Source organism: Felis catus, chromosome B4 (genome assembly GCF_018350175.1).
Source record: "Felis catus isolate Fca126 chromosome B4, F.catus_Fca126_mat1.0, whole genome shotgun sequence".
NCBI classification, from domain to species: domain Eukaryota; kingdom Metazoa; phylum Chordata; class Mammalia; order Carnivora; family Felidae; genus Felis; species Felis catus.
In genome coordinates this window covers 10295648-10319805 of record NC_058374.1, presented here as the reverse complement: position 1 = coordinate 10319805, position 24158 = coordinate 10295648, and the positions used below count along the sequence as shown (strand labels likewise).

Here is a 24158-nt window from a genome sequence, read left to right as displayed (position 1 = left end):
AGGAGAGAAGGGGGGACGAGAAGAGGAGGGGAGGGGGAGGGGGAGGGGGAGGGGGAGGAGGAGGGGGAGGAGGGGGGAGGAGGGGGGAGGAGGAAGGGGAGGAGGAGGGGAAGAGGAGGGGAGGGGAGGAGGAGGGGGGAGAAGGGAGGAAGAGGAGGGGGAGGAGAGGGGAGAGAAGAGGGGGAGGAAGGGGGAGGAGGAGGGGGAGGGGGAGGAGGAGGGGGGAGGAGGGGGGAGGAGGAGGGGGGACGAGAGAGGGGGGAGGGGGAGGAGGGGGGGGAGGAGGAGGAGGGGGGGGGAGGAGGGGGGAGGAGGGGGGAGGAGGGGGGAGGAGGAGGGGAGAAGAGGAAGGGGAGGAGGGAAGAGGAGGAGGTCAGGGGAGGAACACACTGTCTTCCCAGCCTGTCTCGCCAGAGGAGCAGGGATACCGTTTTCCGGAAGAAGTTCGCTTCCCTTCGAACAAAGTCCCAGAGAGTCGGACACATCCAGGCTCACCGCGCCCCCACCCCCGCCCGGAGCGCCCCGAGCGCCCCGGGGCCGCAGGCGCGGGGTGCTCGGGGGAGCCGGCCGGCGCCTCGGGAGCGCGGGCCCCTCCCGGACCCGCGCCCCCCCTCCTGCAGACGCGGCCTCCCCGCGCGCCCCGGCGTGTGCGGCGGGGCGGGCGGCGGGTCCCCGCCCGTCCCTCCGCCGGACCCGCGCGGGCGGCCCCGACGGCACCGGCTCGCCCGCGGGCCGCGAGGAACTTGGCCGGGAGCGGGGGCAGCCGGGGGAGAGAAAGAAAAGCAGGCCTACCTTAAAACTTTCCAGTCTTTGAGTGGCTCCGAGTCGGAGATTAGGGACACCATGGTCTAAGGGCGGGAGGCGCGCGCAGGCCGGGGGTGGGGGGAGCGGGGCGAGGGGGAGCCGGCCGCGCGGCGGGCCGGGCGGCGGGGCGCCGGCTCTGCCCACTTCCCCGGCCGAGCGGCGCTCGCGCGCCCCGGCCGCTCTCCACCCCCACCGCGATCCCGCGCTATATTACTTCCCGGGCCCGGCTCATTTCTCCACACCACCTTTGAAAGCCCCTGTAATCTGCTCCAACTGATCAAATTTGACCTTTTTGTAGCCCACTTTATTCCAAGCACAGCTCTCGGTTAAATCTCTCTTTATTAACACCGTCCTCCTTGGCTTTCTTTTGGAACAAACACAGATCAAGCCTGAAGCCTCCAGACTTTACCAGCAATCATTTACAGATTACGGCAAGCTGCCTGCAGCCTCCTCCTCTGGGGCACTCCTCCTGTCTCTCGCAGATTTTGTGCTTTCATATTCCTAGTCAGAAGACTGGTTAGCTTTCTTTCTCTCCCCCCCCCCCCCCTTTTTTTTGTGGCTTGGGTTCTGGGACACTAAGCATCCGGCTTAGAGCTTCCCTCAGAGGCTGTAACTACATGACTGTTAGGATTTGTTTTTTAAAAATAATTTGGAAACGGGCTGCTTAACAAGCTAGAATTTACTGTGTGTTTTCTGGCAGTGATTTTGCTCCACCACTTTTTTTTCTCCCTTCTTCGTCTTGTCTTCTTTCTTTCTTGTGTTTGTAAATAACATGAAGGGGGGCAGGTGTAGGATCTCTCTGAACATTAAGGGGGAAAGGATGTGGGCTTTTCTCCCTCAAGTTGTATACCTTTTGTCCTTTATTTAAAGCTGAACATCCTTTCAATAATCATCTGAAACCGTGCATAGCAGATGTTAAAAACAAAACCAAAAAAAAAAACGTGTATCAGGTACAGGATTATTTTCCTCTGGCATCTCCAGCCCTCCTCTCTGTGCTGATGTAGATTCTTTGTGAGCCTACGGATTCCTTATTTTTCTAAGCACTGACTCTTAAGCATGATTTTCTGCTTTCCCCGGGTTCTAGCCTAAGCTCTTTCTGCCGTCGTCGTCACAGGTCTCTGGAGTTAGAAGACCTTCAGATCATCCGGTACAGGGGGCTCCAGACCAGTGTCTCTCGCGTCACCAAGATTTTCCTCCTAGCTGCATGCCACATGAGCTTTACTTGATACTCTCTCTCTCTTTATGTCAAATTTCTCTTTTTTCTTACACTTATTTTAAAAGGAATTTTCAAGATCATTACCATAAATGGAAAATCAGCTTCACTGTTCTAATGAAAGAATTTGCCCCAGACACGTAAAACTAAAGGCCCTTATCTGGGTCTTTTTTCTCTTGGTTGAAAAGGGAGTTTAACCAGTGTGAGTGGGGTAAGGATACACTTGCACCAACCGGGGACTTGCCCCACCAGGAAGAGTAAAGATTCACGGTACAATTCAATATTGTTTGTGATGACCTGACTACCAAAAATCGTCAGCCAAGAGGGAGGTTCCATTCCAGTCTCTTGCCTTGAGGCAGAACCTATCAAGAAAGAGAAGATCTCTATTCTTCCCTGAGTCTCCATAAGGAAAGATGACGGGACAGCTCTTGGAAACATCCTGCTGTTATAGTCAGGAAGTTCTTCTAGTCAACTCCAGATGCTCCTCCCAGCACTTTAAATCCGCTCCCCATCCCTCTTTTCTCCACAGACCCCATCCTTAAAATATTCAGCAGACGCTCAGCTGACATATGTTTGTTCTTCTATAGTTACATATACTTTCCTTAATGGCTGTAAATGACTCGCTTCAGAAGTACAAGCATCTTTATGCTAAAATTAAAAATTAGTTCATATCTTTTACCAAAATCATTGCCTCTTTGGGGCTTCATGCTTCTTCCTGGGCCGTATCCTTATACATAACATTATATGTATTATACTCATCATTATTACGTAGCGTAATAATGGGTAAACGTATACATAATGCTTCTAATCCCCAACCTTCACCAAATAGCATATGTGCAGTGTACCTCCAAAAGGTTTCTAATGCTTAATTAATAAAATGTTTCTCCGTTTAGAAAGTTAGCAAGAGAAAAACAAAAGATTAGAATGAGATTGTTACTGTGACTATAATGACATTGTCTTTTTATCACTAACCCGCCAGACCCCTGAATTCAGATCTGGGGAAAGAAGAGAAAGGCGTCCTTAACTCTGGGAGTTCAGGGTTAATGGGTGAAAGGGGGAGGGACTTGGCTTCCAATCAAACAACAAAAGGACCAAAGCATGCTCATAAATTATGAAATAATGTTTTTAAGCGTAGTCCTTCCAGAAACTTTTTAAAGTCAGTAGAATCTTTCCTTGGCATTAAATCTGGCACCAAGTTCAAGTACGGAAAGAAATAAGAGTGAAGTTTATTACGAGGTAGAAGGAACTGTTCTAATTTCTTTAGGGTTATTAACTCGTTCAAGCCTCATAACTAACTTGCTAATGAGGTAAATTAGCAGTAGCACCCCCAGTTTGTTAATGCCAAGGAGGACATCTGGGCATGCGTGAAGCGAGCCAATGGTCTGAGCTCACAGGGCTGGTCACCTGTAGGGGGAGGTGTGGGATCTAGGAGGCGTGCCTTTGGACCAACTACTGCAGGCGTGCCCTCCTTCTGGAGAGGAATATTCAAGCAGAGAACACCTGCAGGGGGGTAGGACTGGGGCTGGCTGGCGTCAGGTTAGGGATGGGTAAGAGGGGTTGTTTGAATTTCATGCTTTCACTCACTCCCGGGGCTCCCTAGACAGACCCTAGCTTTCAGGGACACACTTTAAAATCCACATCCTGGAACTATTTGGTGGTGAGGGAGGTGAATAATCTTTTAAAGGTTGCATTGAGTCCAAAACAGGCTGAATATTTTGCTCTTCTCTTTCCTAATGTTGAGGACCACATGTTTTCTTACATGCCCCCTAGAGTAATGGCAGATTCCCGCCCCCACCCCCCACCCCCGCCACCCCACCCCCAGTCCTCCAGGTACTATGTTCCTGATTCTGAACAGCTGCCCATCTTATGGATCCTTCCTACTAAGAAAAAGCCCATCAGCTTCACCTGTGGGGTGCTCACTAAAAACAAACAAACCGACAAAAATACTGCCCTATTCAAAACTGGGCTAACTATTCACCTATAACTCAGGAAAAGCAATAATAAAATTTCTATACATAAAAGATAAAAGGTTACGCTTCGCCTTGAGAAGACATGGGCCAAAAAATATAATCTTCCTCTCTGTCACCGTATGAACTACGAGATTTAATTTTACTTGCGTTCTTTTTCTCATATTTTGACACAATCACGTCTTTAAAAAATCAGATTATTTTGTCGTTGGTTATAATGGCTCATCAATAGTTGGCTGTTTGGAATGGTCCCTGTGTGTTAAAGACAGATTCAATCCACATAAAGCAGTGTTCATTAATTGTCCTACAATTACCAGCAAAAGACTCATCATTCTCCCATTCATAGAACTAATTTTCTCCCATTCATAGAACTAATTTCCTCTTTCCAGGTACAGAAACCAAAACCCAAATCCAAACAAAAAGCAACCCAGTTTTACCCAGGCCATAGTGCATCTCACATGGTTATGGTCAAAGCTGAGGATCTGTGGAAGCTCATCTTACATGTCAGAGGAGCAGGATGCACCTGGGGCTGTGAGTTTAGCTAAAGGAAAACAGAAAGCAGTCTTCTCCATCAGCTGGATGTTCGACTGGCTAGTGAACACAGGTTTGGAAAACAGGTGTGAGGTCTCAGGAAATTTCCCTCCCACAAAATGTGCAGCTTCCTGAGGGTCCAGAACTTAAGAAGTACCAAAAATAATAATAAAAGCAGTTTTGCTAAGGGGTAAAGCATACATTTTTATGTCCTCTTTTTCATTCTGTGTGTCTCCTGATTCCTAGGAATATAATTACACAAATGTTTTCTTTTTCTTTTAGAAAGACTTGCTCCGCACTTATTTGTTCCTAATTCTGTTACTTCCTGATAAAAAGAGTCTTTCCCCTTCTGCTTGTCCCAAATTTTTCTTTTAATTATTTGCCAGCTCTTAACTTCTCCTCAAGTGGATAAGGTTCCTCTCTCCCTTTAAGAAACTGAAACGACTAATTGGAGATACACTCTATTTCTGTAAAAGAACCTTTCCTGGTCTTGCTGATGTGCCACAGTTTTAAAGTTGGCAGGTGGAAGGAGTTCAACTCCAAGCACTTGCTCTTGACCCTGAAAATAGGATCCAGCTTTGCGTGCTTTTCATAGCAACCCTCAGTGTGGCGAAGATGGCAGTCAGGGGTTGCCAGATAAAATATAGCACATTCTGTTAAAATTGGATTGCAGAGAAACAACGAGTACATTTTTAGTGGAAGTATGCCCCCCTCCCCAATACTGCATGGGACATACTTACAATAAAAAAATGATTTGCTTCTTTTCCCCTGAATGCCAACTTTAGCTATGCGTCCTGTGTTTTTATTTCTTGCATCTGGCAACCCTACGCTAGACTGACTTTTAAATAAAAATAGCGAGATCACTGTGATTGTTATTTTTCATTCAGGGCTGTCTGTAAAGGCACCCTGATATTCAGTAAGGCATCGACATGCATGTATTTAAGTGTTCTTAAAGCTTTTCTATTGTATTAGTTGTTATAAGCCAAACATAAAAAGCCACATTGGAGATTGCTTTTTCCACAAAGCCGGGATATGACTGAAGTATGCTTGTATCTTATTAGATATTGGATATCAATAATGGGAATTAGGAAATGCCACGCAGACTTCTTGCCTTAAGACAGGCTAGTGGAATGCATTTTTAACTGTTGGTAACATCGATATGCTCAGATCGACGGAAGCTGACGTTTTGTAAATTGGGCAGCGTGTCTCTATCGTATTTACTTTATACAGAGTGACCTGGCGGTGAACACAGCTGCTGTGTTTTGTTTTGCACCGCGCACCAGCTCCCGCCGTACGAAATCTGTACCTGAATAGTTAACCATTAATCTTCAGTTACATAAAATGTGTATTCCACATATCCTCACATTAATGATGCCCATGGAGACAAACTTCCAAAGATGGTCGGTTTTTCTTCTTCTTCTTTTAAATAAATGAATCTAACTTGAATGGAATCTCAAGCACTTCCATATTTGCCTCCCGACACCTGATGCAGTGAAGGGACTATGAACAGAGATGTGGGTATTGGTGCTACATCCATGACTTGAGAATTGCTACCGTGGGACACTAGGGAAAAAATGCTATTGTTTATTATTTTAATTCTAAAGGGTCTCTGAAGAGACAGCTACAAAACCTGCTCAGGGTAGGGTAAGGCCAAATGTGTTACTTAGGGTCTACGTGCGTACTGAATATTTTCTACGGATGCAAAGGCCCTTCTAACAATTGGGAAGGAATGCTTTTTGCATTTGGAGTGGTAGTCAGCTGAACGGGAGAGCAAAATGGATTGGGGAGGGTGGGTAGAGAGTGGGGTCTTTGCCAGGCATATTTTACAAGTGAGAAAGGAAGAGAGAGGAGACTCACACCCAGCCGGCTGCTTTTCATGCCATGCAAAGGAATCACAGGCCAAATTTGATACATACGGTGGGAAAAAAGAAAATTCAAGCTTTAACTCCTGTACGGCCATGGAAGATGAGATTTTCAAAGCTGCGTAATGTCCTTCTTTGAATCTCCCGTCTGCTTTTGTTAGGATTCACCGCTTACACCAACAGGGACAAACGAATGCCCAGAAGAAGGATGTATTGTTCAGACAGTCCCTGGATCCCAGGCCAGGGAATAAAACCTGTAACATGGATCTTATAATCTTGTTTTGTTTTTCTTTAAATGGCAGTTTCAGATTGCTCTGGTGTTTGTGTGCTTAAAGACAGGCCTCCTCAGTGGTTTTTAAAAGGGAAATCTGAGTTTTAGAGAAAAGCCACGCACAATTGCCAAGTTTTTCCAGTCAATGAGACAATGTCAGCATCTGCTCCTGGAGAAGGACGCCTAACCGGGAATATTGACCTTGAATCACTAAGAGGAAAAGATCGGCCTTTCGCTATTATCCCTGAATCAAAACCAGCAGACCTAGGTGGAATTAGGTGTGCGCAAATTCACTTGAAGACACACGTTAAAATACTTCATAACTTGTTAATTTAATTCAAAGTGGTTACCGCTACGACAAAAACATATTGAATGATGATGGATCGTGCAAAGTGTTTATTTGGCAATCAGAGGGTTCATTAGCCTGCCAAAGCAGGCTCCTGTTTGCTAGGCAAGGCAGGAACTCTCTCCAATGGTGAAGAACCATGTTTCTTTCTCTTTTTCTTTCTTTCTTTCTTTTTTCTTTTTTGTTAGTTTCCAGTGCATTGTAGGCCAATACATTTGTAAAGTGTGATAAGATTGAATTACTAGAAAAAATTGAACACAGCAGAGTCACACAAAAGTATAAACCCCATTTTTGAATTACTGAATTAGTAGACATAAAATTATTCTTTAAAAACGCTATGTGTGGGGCGCCTGGGTGGCGCAGTCGGTTAAGCGTCCGACTTCAGCCAGGTCACGATCTCGCGGTCCGGGAGTTCGAGCCCCGCGTCGGGCTCTGGGCTGATGGCTCAGAGCCTGGAGCCTGTTTCCGATTCTGTGTCTCCCTCTCTCTCTGCCCCTCCCCCGTTCACACTCTGTCTCTCTCTGTCCCAAAAATAAATAAACGTTGAAAAAAAAATTAAAAAAAATAAAAACGCTATGTGTATTTAAACTCTTCCTCTCAATTACTACAATTTTTTTTAATGTTTATTTATTTTTGAGAGAGAAAGAGGGAGAGAGAATCTGAAGCAGGCTCCAGGCTCTAAGCTGTCAGCACAGATCCTGACACGGGCTCCAACCCACAAGCTGTGAGATCGTGACCTGAACCAGAGTTGGATGCTTCACTGACTGAGCCACCCAGGCGCCCCATTACTCTTAATTATTATAAACTTTGTTTACACTTTGTTATGATCTACAACCTGCATTGCTCTGTTTTTCACACTCTGAGGAGTACTGATGAAAAGTATTCTACAACAATTATTTAAAAAAAGATTTTTAGATACTTTCAAACAAGACTTTTAGGGTCTGTATTGAATAAAGCCCTGTATGATCTAATGTGAGTAGAAACTACATCCATTTATATTGTTGATGAAATGAAAAAAATACACCAAACTCTTCTAGTAAAAAATTAGAAATGAAAATCGATTAACTTAGTAGCCAATTGATGCCAAAGTTTCTTAAAGTCACCATTTTCTGAGAAATTTTCAAATCACTTATAATTACATTAATGCTTTAAGAACTGGGACTCGAGTTCACTGAAAATAATTCTTTGTTGACTGGCAAGTTTGGAAATTACTAACTGCCTGTGACACAGCTCCAAGTGGTTCCTCTAATTCCTATTTTATTCTTCATTAGAGAGAGGAAAACAAAACACAGCTGCCAGTTTGTCACAATTTAAGATATCTCAATATATGAAAATCCAAATGTACTTCCCCAAAGATCATTTAGATTACAACATATTCGGAGGGGTTCCTTAATATATTTAATTTCCTCTGGTGTACCTAAGCATTTTTTTTAGATCACTAAACAACTGGGACAGAGTTATAAAGTAGAAAGGCCTGGAAGTGAAAATTCGAGGAACACTGTATTGATTTCACAAACCCATAGCACTTCCTGTGTACCAGACGCTGTTCTTAAGTCTTTACAAAAATTAACTCACAAAGTCCTCTTAACAACCTATGGGGCAGACTCTCTTTTCACCTTCATGTTACAGGTGAGGAAACCAAGGTGCAGAGGGGTAACTGATCCCAATAGTGAGTGAGGGGAGAGAGGGTAACCGATTGCAGTAGTCAGTGGGTGGCAGAGGTAAGATATGACACTCACTGGTCCAGCTTTGGAGTCACTCTCTTTCCATACGCAGCAGGTGTCTTGTAACTGACAATCAGAAAGAGGGGTAAAGCAGTTTTAAGTCATGAATATAATTTAACTGGACAATTAAACTAACGAGCATGGCGATTTCAGTAAGGCTTTCCCATGGACATATCTGATTCATAAATCAAGGCAGAAAGCAGAAACCATAGGGTTATTCTCAGATCTCTGAAGATTCACTGAATGCTCATTCACCTCCCTTTAAAAACCACTTGTCTCTATGTCCTTTCTGAGTAAGATGACTATAGTAATATAATGACCACTCGGTCGCCTTCATACTTTCCTTGGTCAACATCCATCTCTAACTGGTCCAATACAGGAGAAAATAACCCCTGCTTCCACCCTCATATGTGTCATTAATATATACTCTACCAAAGCAAAAATGTACATATAAAATCTCTTTAAGAATCCAGAAATAGAAGTTAAAATACAATGAGATACAGTGTTTTACTCATCAAATTGGTAAACATCTTTAAATGATTATATGTGATGGCAGAATGAGGTACAATTAAATGGGCCCATTCATATATGGCTGCTCAGTGTTTAAGCCACTGTCAAGAAAGCCATTTGATTAAGAAGTGACAAAAATTTAAAAAAATATTCTTACTACTTGACCCAGAAATTTCACTTCTAAAAGTTTTTATTTTTAATATTCATGTAGAGGAATATTGACTGCAATACTAATGATATTAATGAACTATTAGAGGCAACCAAATGTCCAACAATTTAAGGTACATTAAAACTATATGTGGGGCGCCTGGATGGCTCAGTCGTTAAGCAGCCAACTTCGGCTCAGGTCATGATCTCACGGTCCGTGAGTTCGAGCCCCACGTCGGGCTCTGTGCTGACAGCTCAGAGCCTGGAGCCTGTTTCAGATTCTGTGTCTCCCTCTCTCTGACCCTCCCCCGTTCATACTCTGTCTCTCTCTGTCTCAAAAATAAATAAACGTTAAAAAAGTTAAAAAAAATAAAACTATATGTGCATTTAATGTTAGAACTATAAGATGGGATATTATGAAGCCATTAAAACCATGCTTTGGTGGATGACAGGCTTTCAAAATAAGTGAAAAATGCAGGGCGTAGCATGTTATATAGAACATACGATCGATACTTTGTCAACTCAATTGCCAACAGTCCACAGAGATATCACAGTGAGTAGAGGCATCAGGGAAGATGACCCGTGAAAATGCAGCAATCTTGCTTTCTCCAGTGTTTCTGGAATACTGTCTTCTTGATCTAGCTTTCTCTTTTACAATTATGTAATCTCCTCCTACTACCCATTTCTCTTTTCCCCACTCTTATTGAAGACCAGACACAGAAAAATCTACCAACACTGTAAAAATGAGTAATTACTGGCAATGGAAATTCAGCAATATTGAGAAACAGCGTGCAAAAGAGGGGTGTTTGGCCGGCTAGAGAGACGAGCCTCTGAGGACAGAAGTCCTGTCCAATCTGTTCTTACACTTTCTTCAAGGATAATAGAAATCTTATTTTTTTAGGTGAATTCTGACTTTAGTTGTGGACTTAATATTTTACACACACATACACACACACACACACACACACACACACACACACACACACACACCCTGCGACTGCAAGAACCCAACAAAACACACTGAGAGACTTCCCAATTTGTGACTTCCAACATCCACACTTATGTGCACGAATGCAAAAACAACTGGAAAGAAACCTACAAAAATATTACTGGCGCAGTTTCCGATAACACTGGGTATATTCAGGGTGGTATGACTGTGGACAACTAGCATAATTTCAGTTTATTTTTTTACACCTTTTCTATTTTCTAAGTTCTCTCCATGTGTTTCTTTTTATAATCAGAGAACCATGACCTCTCATATTATTTTATCTATTTAGTAATTCCTTTTAGGGGATCTAGAGTAGTTCTTTTTTTAACAAAATGCACAGTCCTATTTTGAAGTTTGTCTCTGATCTTATATTTCTAGATACGTCCACACATCTACATGGTTATAGGTCATGTTCTTATTTATGAAATCATTACTTCTAAGCCATCAGAAGCTTCTTTGGAAGACAGGGGTCTAAAACCTTGTCTCATTTTTTGCTCCTTGGTGGCTTACTCTCATCATTTTCTGCCTAAAATCAGCTGCATTTTTCTTTTCTCCTTTAAATCACATCTAACCTTTTCAATTACAGTTAGGTGATGTTAAGCAATTTTCTAATCCAGTGGTAGAGACCACTGATGGTAGGATTTGGGCAGTTCACTGGCCAAAGTGCCTTTTGTTATTTAAATTATTAGGGCATTCCATAGCTGTTTGGACAGGCATGGCTTTTGGAACAGAAAAGAAAGCTTTAAGGTTTATGTGAGCACAGCCACCTCCCTCACACATGCTTCTCTGGATAGTCAGTCACCTTAACAAAAGGGGATTAAAAAAGGAAAAAGGAATGTAGCTAGCAAGTACTCACTCTAGGAAAAAAGAATGTAACAGGCTCAGCCGATTGAGGGTTATGATAAAATAACTGGCGAAAACTACAAAGTCCTCTCTTTATGTAGGGACAAAGCATGCTTTTCACAAAGCTCAAAACAAATTAATTACAGAATTACGGCTGCACACATACAGTAATCCGTATTCACCACCCCCTCCGGGGGTCTTATGCTTAAAGGGTGAGGCTTCTTGGAAACAAGCTTGTTTGACCATTTCTCTTGTTTACAGAGCTTGTAGCTTATGAAAATTGGGAAAACAGAGAGAAAAAATCTGGATTTCATTTTTAACCAGCCATTGTTTTTCTAATTCCCCTATTTTACTGAAAGCATATTGTGTTTTTAGAAAGTATTAAATGAAAAGAGAAAATGAAAATTGTTCACCTCATTATAGAATAAAAACAAGTGTATCTTAGCCATTAGGCTGACATTATTGGATCAGGAAATAGAGTAATTCATTTTCAGAGAAAGGCTTGATAGAACCTTGTGTGTGTGTGTGTGTGTGTGTGTGTGTGTGTGTGTGTGTGTGTGAGATATCAAACCTTAAGGGCTTTCTTTCCACTGAAGCATTAAAAAGTGAGAATTCTGATTTCTTCTTGACAACGTTTAAATGAATGTGTCAGTTGACAATTACAAATGCAAGGGGAAACTTTTGGTAAGTGAATATTTAACATATTTTAAAGTTACAACATAAACCACATAACGTGGTTCTTGCCTCATTTTGTCCATGGTCTTTCTCTACAAAGTAGGCATCCCAAATCACTCACCTTAAAACTTGAAAAGTTTTCTGAGATGAGTTCTCTATGAAAATGAGGGTAGATTACTCTATGGCCTTTCCTTTAATGTGTGTGTGTGTGGGGGGGGGATTTAATAACATAATCCATACAGGCAAATAGAGGTCAAAAGGAGTAGCAGGTTAGTATTTTCTATAGGGGCAGAGGGTCCAGAGGGGTTAAATTCACTTTGCTTAATAGGAAAATGCTTCCTGTTCCTACCACACTTTTGACCTCCTGTGACCTCCTGAAAATAAGGTTAGGCCATTTATTTCCTGTTAATTTGATTTCCATTCTTTGAGTTGAATCACAGAGTACAGAAAACTTGTCAGAGCAGATTGAGAAATATGGAAGTACCTCAAGGGTATCTGCTCTGTAACGTCCTTTTAAGAATTAACCTTTCATAAAAAGTGGTTTTTTTGTTCTTTTTCCAGATGAATCACAAGCTGTGACTGAGGACTTCTTATCATCCAGATCTCAGTTTTATGCTTTTGTGATGTGGTAGCTTAGGGTCATTTATGTCACCTTTTCTAAACACCCAACATGACCAGAAATCTGTAAGTTGACAGTCAAAGGAAATGTTTACTCCTGAGAACACCTAACATGGGCCAAGCACTTTATATGCATTATCTCTTTTAATTGCTCACATAAATACTATGAGGTATGTATTCTTATCACCCATTTCACAAAGAGGAAGTGGAGGCAAGTCCAAGGTAGCACGGCCATTAGAGGGCGGAGCACAATTCTGGCTCACTTGTGGCTGTGTCCAGAGCCTATGCTTGACCAGTGGTTCTGAATCTTGGCTTGGAGTTTTAAAATTTCAATGTGCAGGACACCCACCAGATGAGGGGTGAAATGGAATCTCTGGTGGCAGCATTACCCAGGCATCAGTGTTTCTAAAAACTTGCAGCTGATGCGAATGTGCAGGGCGGGCTGATACCCCTGTACTACAGGGACGACTTCATCAGTCACCCCAGCTAGCCAAGACAAGGATTGGCTACAATTCAAACTTGAGCCAAGTACATAGGGAGGTTTTAGGAACTGTCATTTTACATTTGAGAGCAACCCTTCATAATGGTTTAGACATGCAAATACAGTGGAATTTGACTTGAAAAAGTTAAAATTATATAATTAAGTGCTTTCAATTTTTGCTATAAGCATTCACGGATCTTAGCCTGCCCCTATGGAATCAGGCAGGAGAGGCGAGGGCATGTGGAGGAGGGGTACCCACACATAAGCCTCCCATACAGGTGATGTGGGTCCAAGTGTGTCTGGCTAAATATCTCAGGCCATCTAAACCCCAGAAACATTCCCAAAGGCAGCAAGTTTCAGGTCATGACCTCCCGTTCTTATTTTGCTTGAGAACAGCCCCTGCTGGAGACTGAATAGATTCTTGCTTAGAACTTCAGCTACAGGGCATTTCAGGTCTTCCAGAAATAATAATGTATTAGTTTCCTGGGGCGGCCATAACAAAACACCACAAACTGAGTAGCTGAAACAATAGACACGTATCGTCTCACAGTTCTGGAGGCTAGAGTCTGAGATCAAAGTGTCCTCAAGGTTGGCTCCTTCTGAGTGCTGTGAGGGAGAAGCTGTTCCAGGCCTTTCCCCAACTTCTGGTAGCCTCAGGCGTTTCTTGGCTTATAGATGGCTGTCTTTCTTTATGTGTCTCTGCCTCTGCGTTCAAATTCCCTCTTTTCATAAGGACATAGTTCTATTGGATTAGGGGCCCACCCTAATGACCTCATTGTAACTCGATCACCTACAGAGACCTTATTTCCACAGGTACTGAGTGTTGGGACATATCCAGGGGGTGTGTCTTTCACGGGGACACAATTCAGCCTGCAACACATACTGTCTGCCAACTGAAAGAAATTATCACTCACTAGAAATTGTGAAAATCCCCAATGAGAGAAAATTTCTTAATTTTCTGAAAGAAGATAAGAAGTATACCGTGAATGTGTAAACCATCAAAAAAAACATTTTTTTTTAACATTTATTTATTTTGAGACAGAGAGAGACAGAGCATGAGCAGGGGAGGGTCAGAGAGAGAGGGAGACACAGAATCCGAAACAGGCTCCAGGCTCTGAGCTGTCAGCCCAGAGCCCGATGCAGGGCTCGAACTCACGGACTGAGAGATCACGACCTGAGCCGAAATCGGATGACCAACCGACTGAGCCACCCAGGCACCCCTATGTAAAGCATTTTAAAGCTTAGGAAACATCTTCTTAGACACTCTAACTCATGGCCCTCACAGAAGCCCTTCACATTTACTAAATAAATGTAAAATCAAAGAGTTCAAGGAACACTTCAGGGCCACAGAACTAATAAAGCCAGTGGGGCGGGGGGAGTCCATGTTTGAAGCTCAATCATCCAACCCCAAAATCTACTGCTCTCCTCAAATAAATTAGGATGGCTGGGAAACCTCAGATTGACAGAGTTGATGTCACAAAGAACCTGAATGGAACCTGACTGCAAAAAGGCAAAGGAAGCCGAACATATTTCCCCTCCGGGAACAGAGTATTCAAGATGAGACACTGAGGGGAAAAAAAGGAAACTCAACGCCGCTAGTTTATGGGCCTTCCCATAAATACTGGTCACTGGCAAGAGGACAAGGACACTGAAGACTCCCCCTTTTGGTAAGTGGGTTCATTTTCACAAAATGCTTTCTTTGACGGAATTGCTTGATAGTGTTTCTGTCATGACTCAAGAAGAGCGGAATGTTTGATCAACAAGGCATATTGCACCTTGAAGCATGCGGAGCCCTCAGTGGAATAGTTACTCAGAGTCTTTAACAACCCCAACTTAATACCTATTGACAAATCGAACTAATCAGAGTTGTGTTGACGTGTGAGATTCTAGATAACGGTGTCACTCACAGAAACCCTTTCATATGCTGGAGGCCACAGATGTTTGAGATCCTTGGCTTTTGAAGTGTTCCCTCTGTTAGCAAACCACTTCTTAAATTAGGAAGGGGGGAGACTTACAGAGTAACGGATCTGTACTGCCCATGTGGCAACATGGAGAAGCATTGGGTGTCTCTCCTCTTAATAAAAATACCCACAGTAATTGCCTTCAGGAATATTTTATTCTTATTCTTGACAGATGTTTGTATGTACAGAATTTGGGTGGGGCTGGGGAGCTCCACAAAATGGCTATTTGGCTGTTGATTCTATATTAAAACAAAACAAAATAAACAACAAACAAAAGAGCCAGAGGATCTCAATCGTATCAGTATATGTCCAAAGATATGACTTACAAGTCACTTTCCCCAAAAAAGTATGCTTATCCCTGTTGAGAAAAACAGAAGAGAGCAAAACAAAACAAAAACACAAAACCCTCTACTATCAGAAATATCAGGACTAACCGGGCACAGAATGTCAGAACTCGCCTCTCTCTACCTCTCTTCCCATCTTATCTGTAACCAGCTTCACTCTCTCATCCTCTGGACCTCCCAATAATGACCACACTTTTCCCCAGAGATCCACCAATATAGGCCGTTGAGCGGGACATCATAGACTGGAAAGTTGTCAGCTTTCTTAAATATCATTCAGGCCAATGACCATTTTACAGGGAAAAAAAAATTCTAATAAGGAGGCAGAGTTTAGATCAGTGATTCTCAACATGCCTGCACTTTAGAATATCTTGGGGAAACATTTAGAAATACGAGTGCCTGGACCTTACCCCAGATTATTTAAATTCAAAGATCTTGAAATGAGGCCATGCGCGCTTGCTTGGAAAATCTCAGATGAATCTGATGACGATGGAAGTATGGGAACGACTGGGCTAGACGGGCCCGATTGTTCAATTTGTAGCAACAGATCTGTGACCAGTGCTTGCTAACAGAAAGCTTCACACTGCCGTGCTCCAAGCTGGAGCAAGGGGTCAGAGAAGAGAGAAAGGACAGGAGGAGGAGGAAGAAAAGAGCAAATCAGAAGAAGAAGGAAGGGGAGACTGGGAGTTTCGTAAAGGTGGAACGGAAGGGGCCTGCTGTTCCTCTGGTCAGCCCCTGGCTCGAGTGAGGCTTTTATGTTTGCAAAGCCTGTGGCACCATGTTCTCCTTCCGATGGTCCAGAGATTGCAGTTACTTAAGTGACTATGTTGGAAAAGACTATGGCAGAGAAAATAGGGCTAAACCAGCCTAAACATTTCTAGCTCCTAAGTATCAAGCCTACTTTTTAACTACAAACCTTAGCACTATTCTACGACATGGGAGAGTCAACACACAGAACACAGTTTGTGAACCCACAAAACGAATATTAGTTGCAGAGCTGACACAGCGTGGGTAGGTGAAAAAAAAGGTGAAGGAAGAAACAGTGACTTGCTCTTGGTCAAATGCACACTATCCTGCTCTTTCCAGACGCCTCTTCCCAGGGTCTGCACTCAGTGTCCTCCTTGATTCCTCTTTGCACTTTTTGTGTTGACCCTCAGTGAAAGTAGTATATATCCAAGTTATAAGTTGGTGAAATCATCAGCCAGGCCTGATGCAGGAACCAACTGGTTATCAAGATCTGTTGTCTACCTTCACATCTAAGCACAAATGTCATCTCTTCCATGGAGCCTTTCTGGACTCCCAGCAAGGAGTTTAGTTGCTCCCTCCAGTGTTCTCCTTGCCCCATAAATGTATCTCTACTAGAATCCACTGCACCATAGTTACTTGTCTCTTGTCCCGCTCCCCGGCAGACTGAGATTCTTGGAGTTCTTAACTGTGGCTCATTTTTGGTACTAAAACATGTCTTCACTCATTTATTCTTCTCACATTTATTTACTGATCACCATTATTAGCCAGACTCTGTGTTCTGGGCAAAGCATGTTATGGTCTAGTTAGAGAGATCAACAAATAAATAGGTGATTACTAATCAGAATAGTAAGTGGACCAATACAAATCTGAGTTCATAACTCAGATGTGGAAGAAATAAGTTTTTATTTTTTCTTTAACTCAGCTTTATTTTTTTAAGTTCCTATATCACCAGGGCAGCTCAGCTCTCAGTTAATTTATAAAGTCTCCTCCCTTTCCTAGCTTTGGTCTAAGTTCTGGGAGCTTACAATTTACTAAGGTTTTGGAAGCAGGAGGGTCACCTGATACTTAAGCATCTGTGCAGGCATGTGTTTATTTGGACATCCATGCAGAAAGGCAACAAGTCATCTCACATTCTTACCCACCTGAGATGGCTTCCTCTCTCAGGCCATTGTATTTGCGTAATATTCCTGTTGAATCTTCCCTGGGAACTTAACCTCACTGGTGAGGTTATCCTACCATGCTCAAGAAGGTAGGACAGACCCTCCATGCTCCAACACCCTTGTCCCCTCTCTAGTCTCATAAAATCAATCATAGTTTTGCTGCTACTATGCTGGGCTCTTTCAAAAAAAAAAAAAAAAGGAATACAGGGTCCCTTTCTCCTGGACCCAGCTGTGCCAATATCTACTGTAACCAGGAAGAAGATTTGTTTGATGGTGGTCTAAATAGAGAGGGGGATGCTTGCTTTTCTACATCATTCAAAAACATGGTGGATGGTGCTATGATTGGAGCATATGAGAGGGGAAGACTGGGGTTGGAGGTGGGGGTTGAGTTTGATGAATTCTTGCAGGAGGTAATTCCAGGCTGAGAGCTGAAGTTGACAAAGAGAAAAGAAGTGTAACCCAAAGACTCGTGTGCAGGAAGAGAGAAGAGCATTGCAGGAAGTGAGAGTACAGGTAGCCTAGGGACTGCCAATAGTTTGTTAGGGTCAGAGCACGGACTTTGAGGCAAGGAGTGATAATCAGTTTGGAGCAGGGTAGGCAGCAACCAGATAATGAAGGGTTATGAAGTCATGCTTAGGTGTTTTGGTTCATCCTCAAGGAAAAGCGGCTTGGGGTAGAGGGTCACTCACAGAAGATAGTGTGATTGGGTTGTACTTTAGAAATAACACCCTGAGTGCAGTTGAGAGAAGCAATACCTGAGGGAGTGAGACTGGTTATGAAGCATGGCATTGACACAGGCAGGAGATGAGAGAGGGTCAAATCAGGGCACTTATGGTGGGCATAGAGGAGAGTGGGCATAATGGAAAGATGCTATGAAGGGAGAATCAGATTGAACTGAGCCAATCATCAGATATTGAGGGTGATGGAGAGAGAGGATTCAGATGTGACGGCTCTGACTCTAGCTTGAGCAACTTGTTAGAGGGGGTGGTATTCTTTAAGATAAAGAAGTGTAGAAGAAGGCACTGCTTTGGAGAAATGCTTATGAATTCAGTTTGGGGTACAGTGAACTTGTACCTGGACACATCCATGTGAGAATGCAAAAGGGCCAACTAGACACATGGGACCAGAGCCTGGGAAAGAGGTCTGGGCTAGAGCTAAAACTTGGGTATCATTATCATAGAGATGTATTTTAAGTTTGTGCAGTGGAAGATATTTTCTTGGTTGAGTGTGTGAAGCAAGGAGGAATTAGGGCCTGGAACACATTAAGAGTAAATGGAAAAGAGAATCCCACAAAAGACACTGAGAAGTCAGGAAGAGACTAGGAATAAAATTCCAGAGAGAGGATGCCATGGAACTTAAGGGAAGAGAGGATTTTAAGAAAGAGACAGGGTGATTGGGCCAAATGCCATGGGGAGAAGGGAAGAGAATGGGATGACCTTTGCCAGATCATTGTCAGAAGAACAATGGAAACAGAGCCAGAGGTCAAGGAGTCAATGGGATAAAAAGAAGTCATCAGTAGATCTGTGGAGCACCTGCTTAAAACCCCTCATTGGTCTCCCATCAAATTCAGGATAAAACCTGAAATCCTCTACAGGATCTAAAAGGCCCCCAGGATCTACTCCTTGCCCATCTCTATGACTGCATTGTCCCTACTTTCTCCCTTGACCACTCCTAGAGCTACAGGACCTCCTTTCTGCCTTTCACACACACCTAGCTCATTCCTGTTCCAGGGCCTTTGCATTTACTCCCTCTTTGTTCAAATGCTCTCCCCCAGAAATTTTCAGGCTTGTCTCCTTGTAGTTCAGGTCTTAACTCAAAAGTCCCCCCATGCCCAGAGCCCTACCCTAAGCAATCTAGACAGCACATCACCACTACCCATTCACTGCCCCCTTTTACCACACAATCCTACTTGAGCTTCTTCATGATGTGTATCAGTTCTCCATATTTTCATATTCATTTATTTCTCTATATTTACTTTATGTTTACTTCCATGAAATGTACATTCCTTGAAGTCAGGGACTCCATCTACTGTGTTTGAAATTATACTTCCAATGCTAAAACAGTGCTAACTAAGTGTCCAAAGATTATGTCTCGGTTGACTGGAAGTGTTAGCAACACAGAAAGAAAATTCTTTTAAAAAGTTACCAGGCAGGAGCTTGGGAAGAAGACAGAGTAGGAGGATGCTGAGCTCACCCTGTCCCATGTTTACAACTAGATAGCATCCACATCAAGGTCAATAAACTGGAGAGTGATCTGAAGACTGGCAAAACAAACTCCACAACCACATATAGAGAAGAAGCTGCATCTGGAAGGTTAGGAAGGTCAGAAAGGTGGAGGGAGGTTGCCTACAGGAGGTAGGGAGCTCTGTGCATGGAGAAGGCAGAGAAACGGGTCTTCTCACCAGGAATCTCACATGGGGAAGACTAATCCCCATAATGTTTGGCTTCAAAAACCAGAGGGGCTGAATTTTATAAGTTTATACAATGTGGGGGGGGGGGACTTGGAGCCTAGAGCTTTCAAAGTCAGCTGACTCAGCACTAGGTGAACCTGGAAGACAAATGATAGCTGGGTTGTGGCCCTTAAAGAGACAGCAGCCTGCGCAGAGAGGGAACATAAAAAGGGGAGTTTACACAATGTTGGGAAAAAATGGGAGACAGAATTGGTCATACTGATTTAGGAGCATGTTGGGGGACTTTTTTGAAAATGAGGGAGCTGGTGGGTACCATTTTCCTCCCCTGACTCCCAGCATTAACACAGAGCCACCTGAAGGGGGCAGGGCTGCGCAGACACTTGCTACCTAACCTATTAGCAGTGCACCCAACATACAACTTCTCCTGAGGACTTGCCCTCTCCAAGCCTGTTAGCCTCAGCCCTGGGCTTGGGAAATTTTGTTAAAGCCATCCATGCACCCCACTCAACCACCAGGTGCACAGCTGCAGCCGCACACTGTGCCCAGCCTCATGCCCCCTGCAGCACTGGCATGTGGCCCCCAGCTGCCACAGTGCCTCCAGGGATCTATCATAGGACTAGTGGCCCAGCGTAAATTTTGCTAACACCATCATCATGCTCCCAAGTTTCCCAGTGGGCACGCCCCCACAGAGTTGGCCCATTTGGGTCTCACTAGCACCACAGAGAGCAAGCACAGCCCACAATAGGTAGAGTCAGTGCAGATGATTTCACTGAAAGGAAAAGTGACTCAGACACAACGGCGGGGAATATACAACACACATAGGATGTGCTCCTGAAGTGCCAGGTTCTGGTGAACAGGGGACACTGCACTGCAGGGCACCTCTTCTTCATAAAGTCCCTACTTTCAAGAGCAGAAGACACAGCTGACTTTCTTAACATGGAGAAATAGACACAGAGAGGTAGACAAAATGAGGAGACGGAAAAATTTATCCCAAATCAAAGAACAGGACAAGGCCACAGCCAGAGATCTAAGTGAAACAGATAAAGTAACATGCCTGAAACAGAATTTAAACAAACGTAAGTAACATGTCTGATAGAGATTTTAAACAATGATCCTACAGATACTCACCTGACTTGAGAAAACAGTGGAAGGCATGAGTGAGACCCTTAACACAGAGATGAAGAAAAACTTAGTGGAGATAAAAGGCACAATAAATGAAATGAAAAACACACTTCATGGAATGAATAGCACGATGTAGGAAGCACGGGAACAAATTAGTGATCTAAAAGACAGAGCAATGGAAAGTAAGCTGAACAAAAGAGACAGGAAAGATTTATACAAAGAGAGAACAGACTTAGAAAACTCAGTGATTCAATTAACATAATAACATTCATATTATAGGGATCCCAGAAGAAAAAGAGAGAAAAAGTGGGTGGGGGCACACTTTTATTTGAAGAAATACTAGCTGAAAAATTCCTTAATCTGGAGAAGGAAACAGATAGCCATATCCAGGAGGCACAGGGAAATCCCCCCCAAAAAACCAACAATAGCAGACCAACACCAAGACATATTCTAATTAAATTTGCAAAATTTCATGATAAGGAAAAACATTTTAAAACAAGAAGAAAAAAAAAACAACAGCTATTAACTTACAAGGGAAAACCCATAAGGATAGCAGGAGACTTTTCAACAGAAACATCCCAAGCCAGAAGGGAGTGGCATGATATATTCAAAGTGCTGAATGAGAAAAATCTAAAGCCAAGAATACTTATCCAGCAAAGTTATCACTCAGAATAGAAGGAGAGATAAAGAGTTTCCCAGGCAAAAAAACAAAAAAAAACAAAAAAACAAAAAAAACAAAAAACAAAACAAACAAACAAACAAAAACTAGAGAAGTTTATGACCACTAAACCAGCCCTGTAAGAAATATTAAAAGGAACTCTTGGAGTGGAAAGGAGAGACCAAAACTGACACTATAGAGGTAGGAAACAAAAGCAGTACAAATGAATATTTCTGTAAAAAAAATAGTCAAGGAACTCACAAAAAATGACATAAAATATAAAAACATCTATCTAAAACATGGGGAGTAGAGAAGAATGGGTTCAACCTTAAATGACCATCAACTTAATATATAATAGAGTGATATATATAGGAGAGGTTATATATAAACATACTGGTAACCATACATCAAAAATCACTAATAAATATGCAAAGAATAAAGAGAAAGAAATCCATATATATCACTAAATAATAAATAAATAAATAAATAAAGTCTAAATAAATAAAGTCTAAAGACTAAATAAATAAAGTCAAAACATGAAAGAAAGATGAGATTGACTGCTGAATGGATAAAGAAGATATGGTATATACACACACACACACACACACACACACACACACACACACACTGGAATATTAGTCAGCAATCAAAAAGAATGAAATCTTGCCATTTGCAACAATGTTGATGGAACTAGAGTATATTATACTAAGTGAAATAAATCAGAGAAAAACAAATATCACATGATTTCACTCAAATCTGGAATTTAAAAAACAAAACACATGAATGTAGGGGAAGGGAAGGAAAAATAAAATAAAAACAGAGAGGAAGATAAACCATAAGAGACTCTTGAATACAGAGAACAAATTGAGGGTTGCTGGAGGGGTGTTGGGTAGGGGGATGGCCTCAATGGGCATTGGGCATTAAGGAGGGCACTTGTTGGGATGAGCACTGGGTGTTATATGTAAGTGATGAATTACTAAATTCTATTCCTGAAATCATTATTATACTATATGTTAACTAACTTGGATGTAAATTTAAAAAAATATTTAAAATAAACAAAGAAATATGAATGAGAAAGAATCAGAGAAAATCATTGGAAACAACCACAACACAAGTAATAAAATGGCAATAAATACGTATCTATCAATAATTACATTGAATGTAAACGGACTAAACACTCCAATTAAAGACAGAAGGTGACAGAATGGATTAAAAACAAGACTCATCTATATGCTGACTGCCAGAAACCCATTTTAGACCTAAAGACATCTGCAGATTGAATGTGAGGGTATGGAGAAACATCTACCATGCAAATGGATGTCAAAAGAAAGTGGGAGTAGCAATACTTATGTTGGACAAAATAGACTTTAAAACAAAGACTGTAACAAGAGACAAAGATGGACACTATATAATAATAAAGGGGACAATCCAACAAGAAGATATAATAATTATAAATATTTATTCACCCATGATAAGAACACCCCAAAACATCAAGCAGTTAATAGCAAATATAAATGAACTACAATAATAATAGATTTCAACATCCCACTTACATCAATGGACAGATCATATAAACAGAAAATCAATAAGGAAACAATGGCTTTGAATGGCACACTGGGGCAGAGGGACATAACAGATACATTCAGAACATTCTATCTTAAAACAGCAGAATACACATTCTTTCCAAGTGCACATGGAACATTCTCCAGAAAAGATCACATATTAACTCACACAACAAACCTCAACAGATCAAAGATAGAAATCATACAACGCATATTTTCTGACTATAAACTATGAAACTAGAAGTCAACCTGAAGGCAAAGTCTGGAAATACCACAGATACATGGAGGTCAAATAACATGTTACTAAACAATTAATGGGTCAACTGGGAAATAAAAGAGAAATTTAAAAAGTACATAAAAACAAATAAGATGAAAACAGATAGATCCAAACCGTCTGGGATGCAGCAAAAGCAGTTCTAAGAGGGAAATTTATAGCAATACACACTTATATCAAGAACCAAGAAAAATCTCAAATAAACGACCTACCTAGCATGTAAAGGAGCTAGAAAAAGAACAACAAACAAAACCCAAAACCAGCAGAAGGAAGGAAATAATAAAGACTAGAGCAGAAATACATGATATAGAAACTAAAACAACAATAGAACAGATCAATGAAACCAGGAGGTTGTTATATTAAAAAAAGCAATAAAATTGGTAAACTTCTAGTCATACTTATCAAGAAAAAAAGAGAAAGGGCTCAAATAAATACAATCACAAATGATACAGGAGAAATAAAAACCAACCCCACAGAGATTCAAACAATCATAAGAGAATATTATAAAAAAAATATATGCCAACAAATTGGACAACCTAGAAGAAATGGATAAATTCCTAGAAACATATGAACTGCCAAATCTGATTTAGTAAAAAATAGAAAATTTGAACAGACTGATAATCAGCAAAGAAATTGAGTCAGTAATCAAAGAACTCCCAACAAACAAAAGCCCAGGATTGGGGGCTTCCCAGGTGAATTCTACCAAACATTTCAAGAAGAGTTAATGCTGGGGTGCCTAGGTGGCTCTGTTGGTTAAGGGTCCAACTTTGGCTCAGGTCATGATCTCATTGTCCGTGAGTTCAAGTCCTGTGTCAGGCTCTGTGCTGACAGCTCACAGCCTGGAGCCTGCTTTGGATTCTGTGTCTCCCATTCTCTCTGACCCTCCCCTGCTCATACTCTAAATAAACATTAAAAAAATTGAAAAGAAGAGTTAATGCCTATT

At 42.1% G+C, this 24158-nt stretch overlaps 1 protein-coding gene across 3 annotated transcripts in view; it reads right to left on the bottom strand.

Annotated features, from left to right (window-relative positions):
- CELF2 (CUGBP Elav-like family member 2) overlaps window positions 1–24158 on the bottom strand; it is an 840819-nt gene that overhangs the window by 527835 nt on the left and 288826 nt on the right. Inside the window, exon 1 of one of the 3 annotated variants that reach the window (XM_023256326.2) lies at window positions 793–897. The exons of the other annotated variants lie outside the window; for them this stretch is intronic. Within the exon in view, the coding sequence (XP_023112094.1) occupies window positions 793–845 (53 nt within the window). The 5' untranslated portion in view covers window positions 846–897. Of the gene's footprint in view, window positions 1–792; window positions 898–24158 lie in introns of those variants that run through there. 3 annotated transcript variants of the gene reach the window in all.